Source organism: Lachnellula hyalina, assembly GCF_007821495.1.
Source record: "Lachnellula hyalina strain CBS 185.66 chromosome Unknown contig00020, whole genome shotgun sequence".
NCBI lineage: Eukaryota > Fungi > Ascomycota > Leotiomycetes > Helotiales > Lachnaceae > Lachnellula > Lachnellula hyalina.
In genome coordinates this window covers 13,323-25,911 of record NW_022157134.1, presented here as the reverse complement: position 1 = coordinate 25,911, position 12,589 = coordinate 13,323, and the positions used below count along the sequence as shown (strand labels likewise).

Below are 12,589 nucleotides of genomic sequence, written 5' to 3'. Positions count from 1 at the left end.
CCTTCGACTACATACAAACTTACAATTCATCTCGCCACTCTTGAAACCTTTATCAAAGGAAATGGCTGATTCCGTGTCTCCACGGGAGTCTTCGAGCTTACCTAGCGGGTCTATAACCCCCATTGACTCGCCAACTGGCCCGGTACAAGACATCGCTCTCAATACGTCCCTTTCAAACCTGGAATCGAAAGATCAGCGAGTCGTCCTCGACCTCATTACACAGCTACGGAAATGTGGCCTATCCGGTGATATCTCCCTCCCCCAGATGGTTGTGTGTGGTCAACAATCTTCCGGCAAGAGCTCGCTCCTTGAAGCCCTGACCGAAGTGCCCTTCCCTACACATGATGATGTTTGCACCCGATATGCGACGGTCATTCACATCCGCAAGGCCGACACAAAGTCTCTTTCCATCAAAATAATTCCGGGTGATAATCGCTCGGGTGATGAAAAGGCTATGATTGTTGCGTTCGAGAAGTCTATTGCGAGCTTCGGTGAATTGCCAGGCGTAATGGAGGAGGCGATGGGTGTGATGGGTATCAAGAAGCTGCAAAAGTCTGGCAGAATTTTCGCAGAAGACGTGCTTAGCATTGAGGTAGAAGGTCCTGACCGACCTCAGCTCACGGTGGTCGATATTCCAGGCCTGATTGCCACCGCTACAGGAGGAGCTACAGATGAAGACGTTGCTCTTGTTGATGCCATTACCGATCGCTATATCTCCGAACCACGCACAATATGTTTGGCTGTAGTGGCTGGTGGGAGTCATCATGCCACCCAGACAATCTTAGAGAAAGTCAAGAAGGTTGATCCCAAGGGCGATCGGACATTGGGTATCATCACAAAGCCTGATCGCATTGACGGTGAAGGCTCACAACGGGCTTTCCTGGAGCTTGCACAGAATTTAGACATTCATCTAAAGCTTGGATGGCACATTATCAAAAACCGCGAGAATACGGAAGGTGATTACACCCTGGAACAACGCAAGGAGTCAGAGGCGAAATGGATTTCTGGTTCTGTTTTCAACATCTTACCATCTGACCATCTGGGTATTGATGCCTTGATTAAGCGTCTGAGTCGGGTTTTATTCGAGCATATTCGCCGCGAGTTACCGAAGTTGAAGGCTGAGGTGGAAGGAAAGCTGGAAACCTTTGAGCAGACATCGAAGCTAATGGGCAAGTCTCGTTCAACGCCACAACAGTGCAGGACATTTCTAACTGAAATGAGCATGAGATACTACCAAACATGCAAGGCCGCCGTCGACGGGCACTATGAGGGCGGGTATTTTCACCAAGGCGTTGAATACACCTCGAATGAGACAACGATATCTCCACGGATCCGTGCTGTTATTCAGTCCTTGAACATTGAGTTTGAAACTGCAATAAGGAAGCATGGTCACAAATATCACATCGCTAATATGGCCACTCACGAACCAGATTCAAATAATCGTTACTATGAGAACGAAGAAAACAATAGCACTAGCACGGGTCTGGAGGATGGCGAAGGAAGCTATCGTGAGAATAAGAGCGGGAACCCAGACAGCATCTTTGACTTCCAATGGCCCCGTGCTCCAGAAACCATGAACAAGGCAGATGCTCTAGTGTGGGTTCAAATGAAGATGAAGTCCACACGAGGAAAGGAACTAGTCGGAAACTTTAACCCTTTGCTTATTGGAGAGCTTTTCTGGGAGCAATCATCCAGGTGGCACAAGTTTGCAGCAGCTCATGTAGAGCGGGTTGCCAGTATCTGCGCTGACTTCCTCAAGAATCTGTTAAAAGCGGAGTGTCCATCAGATATGCAGGATCAGGTTTGGGATATCATTGAAGATGCTCTGAAGCTCCGCAGGGAGGCTGCTGATGAAGAGCTTGCGAAGATCAAAGAGGATCTTGAAGATCACCCAATAAACTACAACCACTACTACACAGATACTATCACTAAGTTACATCGGGAAGAACAGGAAAAGCTTCTTACGGAAGCTATCGAAAATGCCACCAGCTATAACAAGAAGTTTATGAATGCCAATGTGGATATTTCCCAAGCAGTGGCGAGCTTCTCGAAGAGATCCAACGTAGATATGGAGTCATACGCCAGCGAAGAAGTCCTCATGTCCCTCATGTCTCTCTACAAGGTAAGCAACCCTCATTCTCACTTCAATCCTCCTCGTACTTCCACCTAACATCCTCCATCCCAGGTCAAGCAAAAAGTCTTCATCGACGTCATCACCGTCCAAGTCATTGAGCGCCACATTATCCGCAGCCTCGAAAATATCTTCTCGCCTCTTATCATCAGCGATATGGCGGACGAGGAGGCACTGAGCGTTGCTGGTGAGGCTGTGGAAGTACGGGATGAGAGGGCGAGGCTTAGTGTGATGATTGGGAAGTTACGGGAGGGCCGTGCTGCATTTGGGAAGTTGGTGGGCGGCAGGTTGCGTTGAGTGGTGGGAGCGGGGGTTCTATATGATGGAGTATGTCTCGGTACTTTGGTATGATGATACAATGTGTGATGAAAGTTTAGATACGAGAAGATTTTGGGTTGGTTCTTCTCTTGAGTCTTTTGCCTGAGAATTTAGCCTTTCTATGTGGAATTTCGAGTTTTGAACTCGGCATTCTTGGAATTTGATAGTCCTTTATTTTTGCTTGTTATGGCAAAGTAATGTCCTAACGCTTTCTCAAGTGTATGTTGAAGCAATTGAAACACTCCTATATAACTCTAGTCCAATTAAGGAGGTAGTAAGTAGGTAGTTATATGGTTCAAATTTTGTTGCTAAGCGTGATTATGTCAAATACCCTACTTTGTTGAAGATGGCTAGGGAAAAGGTCTCTAACCATACGGAGTATACTTCCACTCACTTTTATTTGTGCTATTTCCAAAATTTTAAAAACTTTAGGCATCTATAAAATAAGTTCACGTGCCAATCCCCTATTAGCACATTGATCGCTTAAAATGGACCGTAGCCCAGCTAGCCTAGGTAAATTGTCAAAATTTTCCTTTTGTGGCCTGTCCTTCTCACTTACTCGCATTCAACAGACTTGCTGCCTAGAGACATCATTATCCACAAACAGTCATTCTTGTATATATATCATTGCTTCTCGGTGTTTTCCAAGACTTCTCTCGAACCCCCAAGTGCACCGAGCTCAACCACGTGACTCTCCTCCTTCCCCCGTCTCGCAGCCTTTAGTCTGCTCTGAATTAGGCCAGCCGTTGTTCCTTCACACCAACCTCATACCTCCCCTTTCTTTTCCTTCAACAAATACAAACCTCAACCATGAAACTTCTAACGCTCCTCACCACCATCCCCCTCGCCCTTGCCGTTGTAGACGTCAAAATCTCCATTGACTACGGCAACGCAGGAAGCGCACCGCCTCTCCCCTCCAATGGGCCAGTCCCAACAGGCACAGATGGCAAGCCGCTGTCCCCTGGAGCAGCAGCCTTCAAGGCCCGCATGGAAGCTGCGCGTGCACCACCCCAGCCTCACTGGTCCGATGCCTTCAAAACGGTCTGCTCAACGACCGCCCAGCTGTCCTTTGAAAGCTACCCCATCGATAATCTGGACGAGCCGGAGAAACTAGATCCGGGCGTGAGGTGGGCTGCCAAGGAGCTCGATGCGTTTTTCGACGAGGTGCCGTATCCGGGTGGTTTCTCCGCGAGTGAAGAAGGATTCCGGGTCTTGAGGATCGATTTTGCGGATTTGAATGCCAAGGTGAGGGATTGGGTCACGGATCCTTATAATAAGAATCAGAAGTCGATTTATGTGAAGGATGGGGTTGCGTTCTTCGCGCCGGCTGTGGTGTGGGAGTTCTTGCCGCTGTTTGTGGGGGAGGTGGGGGAGTGTGGGGGCGCGTTTGCGGATTTGAACAGGTATGGGATGGAAGTTGGGGGAGAGAGGACAAGTGGAGCGCTTATGGGAAAGACGGAGATTGGGAATAGTGTGACGGTGCAATTCAGGTTGGAGCAATTGGTTCGGAAAGAGGGGGGAGTGAAGAAGGCCAAGGATGAGTTGTGATACTATTTGGCTCCGTAAACACACCACCATAAAAGGAAATGTTTAACCCTGCAGCGTTCACCAAGGATTGGGGAGGGATTTCTTTTTGGCTTTACGACCACATGATATGCTAGTAAGTAATCATTGGTTTCCTTTCTGGGATCCTGTTGCATTTCGAACTTTAAAGTCCGTCCGGCTTCTAGTACTTCCGTGGAGTTATGGTTTGATGCCATAGGCCTGGAGCCCGAGATGCCGTAGGTCTATTGAAAGTTTGTTTAACTACTAGATACCCTAGTGGGCATTATCTTGCACCTTGAACCTGAAAATCCGTCGACCAATTAAGACTGTTATGAAATTTGTAGCGTGTTGTAGTAGTCCTGCAGTTTATAATACCCCGCAGCATTTACCCAAATAGGGAATCTTGATACATTCAACAGAAAAATCTTTACAAGAACATTGTCCTATTCCAGAACTTTGTTGCATTTCGAATATTAAACCCCGTCAACCTGTTACTCTGTATACATGGAGTTATGATCGATTGCAGTAGTGTCATGTAGTGATAGTCCTCGCCACGTCCGACGGCGAGGGTGATACTCTGTAATCTGACAGCGTCAGGGCAAGGCTGAATGATCCGGACCCATCGGATTTACAGTGCATTGACTTACGGAGCGTACTCCGTAGCTGGATGGGAATTGATTACTGTAGTACGAAGGTACTCTTTTTCGTTGCATGTCGCCATCACTGCCGCTCGGACCCCATAGGCCATGTTCGATGTTTCCTTCGGCATCTGCGGCCGAAATTCTAATCTCCATGAGAGCAGCTTTCGGAGTACAACGGAGGTAACAATGCGAAGTGCAACAACACTGCAGGTTACGGAGCAAGGAAATTTTACGTACTGTTGATGCATGCAAGTTTTTATTTCAGATGGGTAGAGGAAACCTGTGACATGCAACAAAGCCACTGTATATTGCAATGTATCTTCCGTTGTCTAATATTGTCAGCTGGCCTAAGTGAGCTAGCTGAGCTGTCAACAATACGAGGGGATGAAGATTATTAGTGATATCGTATGTTGGAGGTAAGGATATTTTATATCCGAAAAACCAGGAAAGAGTTGCTGCTAGGTAGAGAGGCAATCGAGTGAGGCTATATTTGAAGTTTCGGCTTGAATAAGACGTCCAGAAGTCAAAGACTGATAAACAGCCCTGAAGGAGAGATCAGAGTACGTAACCTGGGTTACCAAGCATCGTCCCAGTGATGCTATCTAAGTAAGAGCATCGGCTCCTGATAGTAACCCATTCAAAGCATAATCCCCTTGGCATCAGCAATAGCAACCTCATCCAACGCCCTCGCCCTCTCCACCCTCTCTCTACTTATCTTATAGCACTCCGGTATATCTACCTCCTCCGCACCAAGCATAATATCCACCGCGGCCTTGGCGCTCAAACACGTATTCGGCATCCCATGACCCGTGAAGCCCGCACAAACAAACAATCCCTTCGCACCGCCCAAATACTCACCGACTTCCCCAACCCACGGATAACCGTCGCGACTATAGCCCATGATACCGCTCCATTCCCAAGTTGCTTCGAGCTCATGATCTTTGTTCTGTAAATCTAGCACCACGTTGAGTTCGCGGCGTAGATAAGCGGCTGCTGGGTCATCGATAGATGAATCGTCCGAGACGCCCAATCCCGCATTAGCAGCATACGAGCGTCCGCCGCCAAACATCAACTCTCCTCCTCTGTTGTTCTTTACACTCTCTGCCGAAAAAGGCCGTTGAACTAGATAATCATCCTGGTTGATATTCTGCTTCCCATGGCCAATGAACACATAAGTATGCTCCAGTGGTTTATGCGTAGAACTCGCAGGGCTCATCGAGGGAGGCGGTATAAGCGCGCTCATTTCTCCTCGTACTGGAACGATCAGATCGCTGAATTTTGGTAGGAGGTGTGATGTATATGCGTTTGTTGTTAGTAGTACTCTGTCTGTAGCGATCATGCCGCGAGGTGTATGAACAATCCAAGATTTCCCGTCTATGTTTTGGAGATGTGTGACTGGTGTGTTTGTTTGAAGGTTGAAATTCCCTACTTCTTGCTTGTTTGAAGAGAGGAGGGTTTCTAGCATCCATGAAACGAGTTTGTAGGGCCATAGAGAAGCAGCGTTTGCTTGCAGGAATGCACCTGCAGCGCTGGGGATGCGGAGATCTGATAGTGATGGGTTTTGGGAGTCTTTCGTTATGACTTTGACGAGTTTTGCTAGTTCTGGACTGGTTTCTTGAAGGGATCGAATTAGTTTCAATCCAACGGCGAACATGTCGGCGTCCATGCAGGCGTGGCAGCCCGAAACGGCGCGCCAGTCACATGAGATGTTGTGTTTCTTTATAAGGGCTTCGAGAGTCTGGTAATTGCGGAGCTCGAAGGCTCCAACTTCAGGGAGTGCGCTGTATAATAGGGGTTGACAGTGGCCTCCGTTCTGTCATTTGTTAGAGCCGATTGAGGATGTGGTGTAAAATTGACTCACTCGACCCGTTGCCCCCCAACATGCCTCCCGGGCTTCTAACATCACAATATCAAGATCTTTGCCTTTGTCATTTTCATGGAGGAAATGAGCGGCAGATGCTCCAGATATGCCGCTTCCAATAATCACGACATCGGCTTTTGTGGGGAGTGATGGTGTTGTTCGATGACCGAAAAGGACCTTGGAGGGGTCTCGATGCCAGTAGGATTTAGTTGAATCCGCTGTTGGCAGGCTGGCTCGGCCTGAAGACGTTGTTCCTGTCATTTTTGGAAAACTTAGACTTAATGGAAGATGAGGATTTGTTGTACCGATATATCGAGATATCAAGGTGGGGTGAACTTCCACGTGATTCTACTGGGCACGAGACCACCCCCCTCTGATCGATCGAAGCTTCTTCCAGCTTGAAGTCGCGGCATAGTGGCATTGGAAATAGGCCATTGGTCAGATTTGCGCCGTTCTGAAGTACTGGGTACGATTTCTCGAGGTTTTGGCTTTCAATGGCTTGAGAAGCATTGAAGGTACGGGTTTCTTGGGCAGAATAGAGAGATATCAAAGCGAGAGTAGAGCCGACTTGAAGAGGTATCAATATCATGATTAATCTCTTCCCCGCAGACGCGATTCAAAAAGCAACGAGCTAAAGCCAACGAGGAGGATGTTTCCCGCAAATGCTGACAGCCCCCTCGCACCTGCTGCATTCCTGGTGTTCCATATTGTATATATGCTCTGGAAGTGGGGTATATAAGATACAGAATGAAACACTACTTGGCGTAAGTAGATAAGATCTATAAGTCCAACTGGCTCTTCATCCTAGTATAGACCGTAGCGTTCTGTGCAGAAAGTACCCAAATGTGTCACATAGTCTTTGACTCGGACAGCACAATAATGGAATAAATAGATAAATAAATAGACCGTAGCGTCTCTGCGGTAGCTCTACCATGAGTATAGATCCGTGAAACCATACAATAAAGCAATTTTCCAGTGAAACTTCTGGGTTGTATACTGTATTTGGACTTCTTAGAAGCCCTGTAATATGTAATATTGTAGTCGAATTTGAGCTCTCTGAGGGGTGCGAGTATACAAAGTACATTATAGGTCCAATTCAGGCGGGGCTGTCGACTTTAGAAAAGAAACGCGAGTACTGTAAGACCCGTTTTCATGCAAATGCAATCAACTTCGATTACTGTACCCAACCTACACGTGAAAAACCAAAGTTGTTGATGTTGCACGCATTTCCAAAGTCAGTCGCGTTTTGGCGATCTGTGCGAGTACAGTATAGTGACGAAGAGACTTTGCTTTCTGTCTGACCCGAGTCCATGTCTTACCACATCTCTTCCAGCCAGCCTGGCAATACCTTCTCCTCCTCAACATTTGCACTCAGAATTCCAAGATGAAGGCAATAATCGCAGTACCAGTCATTGTGGCCATGCTGTGCCGTTCCTGGTCCCATAAATCTTTGACTCCCGCAGGCATCGTAGCAGCACTTCTCACAGCTATCGCCCACGCCGTACATCCGTGGAGTTTGCCTTTTGCGCTGCTCATTGTCTTCTTTCTGGCTGGCACAAGAGTTACGAAGGTACGGGGTCCTTTTCCAAGCCTGCCTGGGGACTGTACATGCTGAAATCTTGCAGATAAAGCACGATGAGAAGGCAAAATTGACCATGAACGCGTCGGGAAGCTCTGGTGGGGAAGGGGCCAGAACCCATATTCAGGGTAACATCTAATTTATGACGCCCCGCATTCTTTCTAACATCTGCAGTATTTGCCAACTCCGCCGTTGCCTCTGTCCTTACCCTTCTCCACGCCTACCAGCTCCACCGACGCGGACAAGACATCAACCCCGCTACTGGCGCCGACGAGACGTGTTATTCGTTGCCAGGAGACCTCTTGGTGGTGGGAATCGTCGCAAACTATGCCGCCGTAGCAGCAGATACATTCAGCTCAGAGCTCGGAATCCTATCGAAGTCCAAACCCCGCCTCATCACATCCTGGAATTTACGAGAGGTGCCCCCGGGAACAAACGGCGGAGTCACAGCATACGGTATTATGGCAGGGTTCTTGGGATCATTGGTCATCGTGACAGCATCTACGGCCTTGATACCTTTCTGTGCGCCAACGCTGGGTTGGAATTTCAGATCGCGCCAACGTTTCTGCACGGCTATGGCATTATGGGGTACCCTTGGAAGTGTACTCGATAGCTTCCTCGGAGGCTGGCTGCAACAGAGCGTGGTTGATACCAGAAGCGGGCGAGTCGTTGAAGGTGAGGGTGGACAGAGAGTTCTTGTCTCGAAAGCTGGACCCAATAGTATGCACTACAAGAAACAGGCAGAGGTCACGGCGGCCTTACTGGGCGGAGAAGGAAAAGGCTCGGTTCCGTTACATCCCAATAACGAAGAGGCTGAAGCTTTGGAGAAAGTTTTGAATGGGAGGATGGGAGTTACGGATAAATATGATACAAAAAACCAGATTCGGCAGCCGACCATCAGGGATGAGAAACCGAGTCGATATGTTGAGAGTGGCTCCGTCGGGTTGCTTGATAACAACCAGGTCAACTTCCTAATGGCGTTAACCATGAGTTTAGGTGGGATAGCAGTAGCGGGATGGTTTTGGGATGTTCCATTCAGCAGTATATTATCAGTGTAATACAAAATGGATTGGCGCTTGGGATCGGTGTATACCTAAGTAAGTAAATGAGCCTAATGAAGGATGGAAATCTAAACCTCGAACATTTTAAAATATTGTTATTCAAGTATCCACCCTTTTACTCCAGACAAATACCCTCCAAACTCCGTTAACATGTAACCAGATACCCCTAAAATACCTTCATCCCTTTCGCAATCAGTCTACTGAAATTGTCGTTATCTTTCGTCTTTTCCTTTCTATCGGTGCTTAATGACAGTTAGCCGCTCACTTGTCGGAGTCCTTTCCCTTCCCTTTCTTCGCCTTCTTTTTCTGTTCTCTAGTCCTTAGATGCTCATACAGCGCCGGACTCCAATAGTCCTCCTTCCGTCTACAAACCTCCTTCGAATTCGCAGCATCAACCCACTTCGCCAACCACTTCTTCTCCCGCAACGGATGCTGCCAATGCGTGAAGTCCTGCGCCTTCGCCAGAATATCTGAGGCCAGATTGCTTTCGCCGGCGTAGTACAGCGCGACGCCAAACCAGAAGTACGCTCGGCCTTGCAGGGCTTCGTCTTTGAGATGGTCGGCTAGTATACTAGCTTCTGCTGCTGCTGTGCGAGCAACATTGGTATCACCGTCTCGGAAGCCGTAGAGTGTGCGTTCGTACACCATGGTGCGGAGGGCATTTTCAACACGCAGGATCACGAAGCTGATGCTGTCGTGTGCTGAATTTCCGTTTCCAGTAGCCACTGAATCTGATCGTTGACCTGTCTCTGTCAGTAAAGCTGCCTCGGTCTTACACGCAGAACTCTTACTTTCTTCGCTCTTCTCATCCTCGATATCTTCCAATACCTTCTCCATCCGCCCTAGATCTTCTTCTAGCCCCAATATCTTTCTATTCAAACCATTTTTCTCCTTGCGAAACTTATTCTCAGCAGCAATATGTTCACGCTGTGCTTTAGCCAACTGCTCCTGTAATTCCTCGGCCTCCCCAAACCCCTCCTCTTCTCTCTTCGCCTGCTTCACTTCGTCCGCAATTTGCTTCTCTAAAGCCCCGATCCGGTTCAGAAGTCTCGCCTTATCCATCCTCAATACGTCGACCTCGTACACTTCTTCCTCCGGCAACTTGTCGCTCGATCGTCGACCCTTGGCCCCCCCTTTTCTCAAACTCTTGATTTTTGCTTCTAACTTTTCTATTTCCTCATCATGCACTGCCTTTTCTGACATCAACGCCTCGAGAACAGGTGCCATAGCTTTCTGCTGTTTGTCATAAGCGTCCTCGAGCCCCAAGTTTCTCCCAACGAGATCTAGCTGAGCGCTGTCCGCGGCGTCAAGAGCTGCCAAGGCAAGCTTGACCCATTCTTTATCTGTGTTGTCATCTTCATTGGCATAGTCGCGGAACTTTTCCTGAGCTTTGGTTTCCTAAGAACATTAGTATATACTATGCACACGGAATGGCGTGAGCTTACGATCGGATAAGCTACAAGATTGGATACGTTCGTTGGTTTCGCAAGAAGCGTATCCGGATCGAGCCCCCGGTCTCGAGCATCTTGCTTTTCCTCCTCGAATTCCATCGCTAGGCGTTCCCTTTTTGCCTTTCTCTTCTCACGCGGTGGAGACCTGTTGCCCAAAATAGGAGCGTTAGAAATGGATTCAGCAACTCTACCATCTGGATCAAGATATCTCCTTTCGGTGGCTTCTGGGAAGAGCTCTTCAAATAAAACATCGTGGAGTGTCTTCTTTTTTCTCTTCCTCTCTTCTTCCTCGGGAGCTTCCTTCTCCTCATTATGCCGCCGTCGTTCGGGGGATGGCTTACGCGGTTCTAGGCCTTCGGGTTGAGTGAGGTTGAAAATTGGTGGCTCTGTTTCTGCGCTTGGTTGATCGAGATAGATGGGCTTGAAAGCTTGACCAATTTCAAAACGGTCTGAGGATATACGTCGGCTTCCATCCCCACCTCCATTATCATTACCATCCTCATCACTATCTCCTCCACCAGCACCTTCCTCAACAGCCGCACTCTGGATCTTATAATCCTCTTCATATCGCCTCTGACGCTCATCAGCTGGCGTGCGTGGTCGAATGGTATCGGAGGCTGTTGCATGCGCTATCTGGGGTGTGCCATGCACAACCGTTGTGCGAGGGTATGTGGGCTCGATGAATCTGGAAATCCGTCCTGTGTGACTTGCGGAGGAATCTTTCCGTAGAGCGTTTTCTACTGCTATTAAATACTACATCATACAAACTCATTCACTTGGGGCTCCCTACCTTTTTTCTCTTCTTCATCCTTCTTTCCCTCTTTGTCTTTATCCCCACTCGCCATAAAAACCCGCAACGGCTCCTGCGGCGCGAAATCATCACCCAGTCGCCCCGCCGTCATCCCCGTAAAGGAATTAGAAAACATATTCTTTCCAGCGCCTTCAGCTCCAACTCTAGGAGTCAAATCCTTCTTGTCGGCACCATTGCCGAATTTCAACGGTTTCGGCCTTAACTCTCCATCGCCCAGAGGTGCGAAGACGAATTCTCCCAATGAGCTTTTTTCAGGGGTCATGGGTACAGAGAGTCGGTGTTCTTTGATTAGCTTGCCTTTGCTTCCTGTAGGTGTACTTGTAGGTGGAGAGAGATTAGTGGAGATGGGTATAGGAGCGGTTGGTGGTTTTTCTTTGTTTAGTTTTCCTTTACTGCCGTTTCGGGCGCGGAAGGGAGATTTTGGTGGAGGTGCGGGGGGTGGATATGATAGGAATCATGGATTCAAGGGTTGTTAGTGTAGGTGTTGGTGGTCGTTTGGAAGTGTAGGGTGGAGTTGCAGCTGGTGGAGATGATGTACTGATAGTGAGATCTGTTGTGCTGGCATCGGAGAAGACTGGTGCTGGGATGGGGAGTTGGAATTGTGATTGTGATTCGTTTTCGGAGGGCGTGGGGGATGTGACGGCTGAGGAGTGGCCACTGCCCTTTTCCTTGCCTGCTCCTTTTTTGTTGTTCTTCGGCGGCATTTCAGTTGCAAACTTATTGTAAAAGATGTTGTAAATTCAATAATGATGGGTGGCAATTGCTAGTGAGAAAAGGATATTATAAGGGAGAAAGGGAGAAAGGTAATAAGAAAGGTGCGTAGCTGATGACAATGGAGCTTGTTGTATGGTCTTTGTCCGGATGCGGTAAGTCAGGGACTTGAAGTTGAGGAATAATACACGAAACCATCTGTCATATTACACAAAGGATCGGGGTGGGAATCGACGAAATTGAAGGAGGGGAATGTTATTATTGTTTTCAGATTAATCAATGGGTGTCTGGTGAACTTAGTAAATCAGTTGGTGGAAACATCTTTGCATTATAGCTTGGGTATTGAGTAGGCGCAGCATTCCAATTCGACTGTAGCAGTCAAAAGTGCACCCCGAGCTCTGTTTCTGCTACGACACTCCTTTATCGTTACTTTTGAATTGGTGCCTATTTGCATGTGAGAAAGATGTTGGAATATGAGAT

At 48.0% G+C, this 12,589-nt stretch overlaps 3 protein-coding genes across 3 annotated transcripts; 2 read left to right on the top strand and 1 right to left on the bottom strand.

Annotated features, from left to right (window-relative positions):
- Nucleotides 1–61: 61 nt before the first annotated feature.
- On the top strand, nt 62–2,428 carry mx_1 (Interferon-induced GTP-binding protein Mx; the record flags this gene model as incomplete). Its single annotated transcript, XM_031147845.1, has 2 exons — nt 62–2,122; nt 2,186–2,428. The coding sequence occupies 2 exons, from the start codon at nt 62–64 to the stop codon at nt 2,426–2,428; spliced, it is 2,304 nt and encodes a 767-aa protein (XP_031008029.1).
- Nucleotides 2,429–5,272: 2,844 nt separating this feature from the next.
- ordL_4 (putative oxidoreductase) lies at nt 5,273–6,757 on the bottom strand (the record flags this gene model as incomplete). Its single annotated transcript, XM_031147844.1, has 2 exons — nt 5,273–6,448; nt 6,497–6,757. The coding sequence occupies 2 exons, from the start codon at nt 6,755–6,757 to the stop codon at nt 5,273–5,275; spliced, it is 1,437 nt and encodes a 478-aa protein (XP_031008030.1).
- A 1,123-nt stretch (nt 6,758–7,880) lies between these two features.
- Nucleotides 7,881–9,133, top strand: TMEM19 (Transmembrane protein; the record flags this gene model as incomplete). The annotated part of the gene is made up of 3 exons (XM_031147843.1): nt 7,881–8,066; nt 8,122–8,203; nt 8,250–9,133. 3 exons carry the CDS (start codon nt 7,881–7,883, stop codon nt 9,131–9,133), a joined length of 1,152 nt encoding a protein of 383 aa, XP_031007997.1.
- Nucleotides 9,134–12,589: the final 3,456 nt, after the last annotated feature.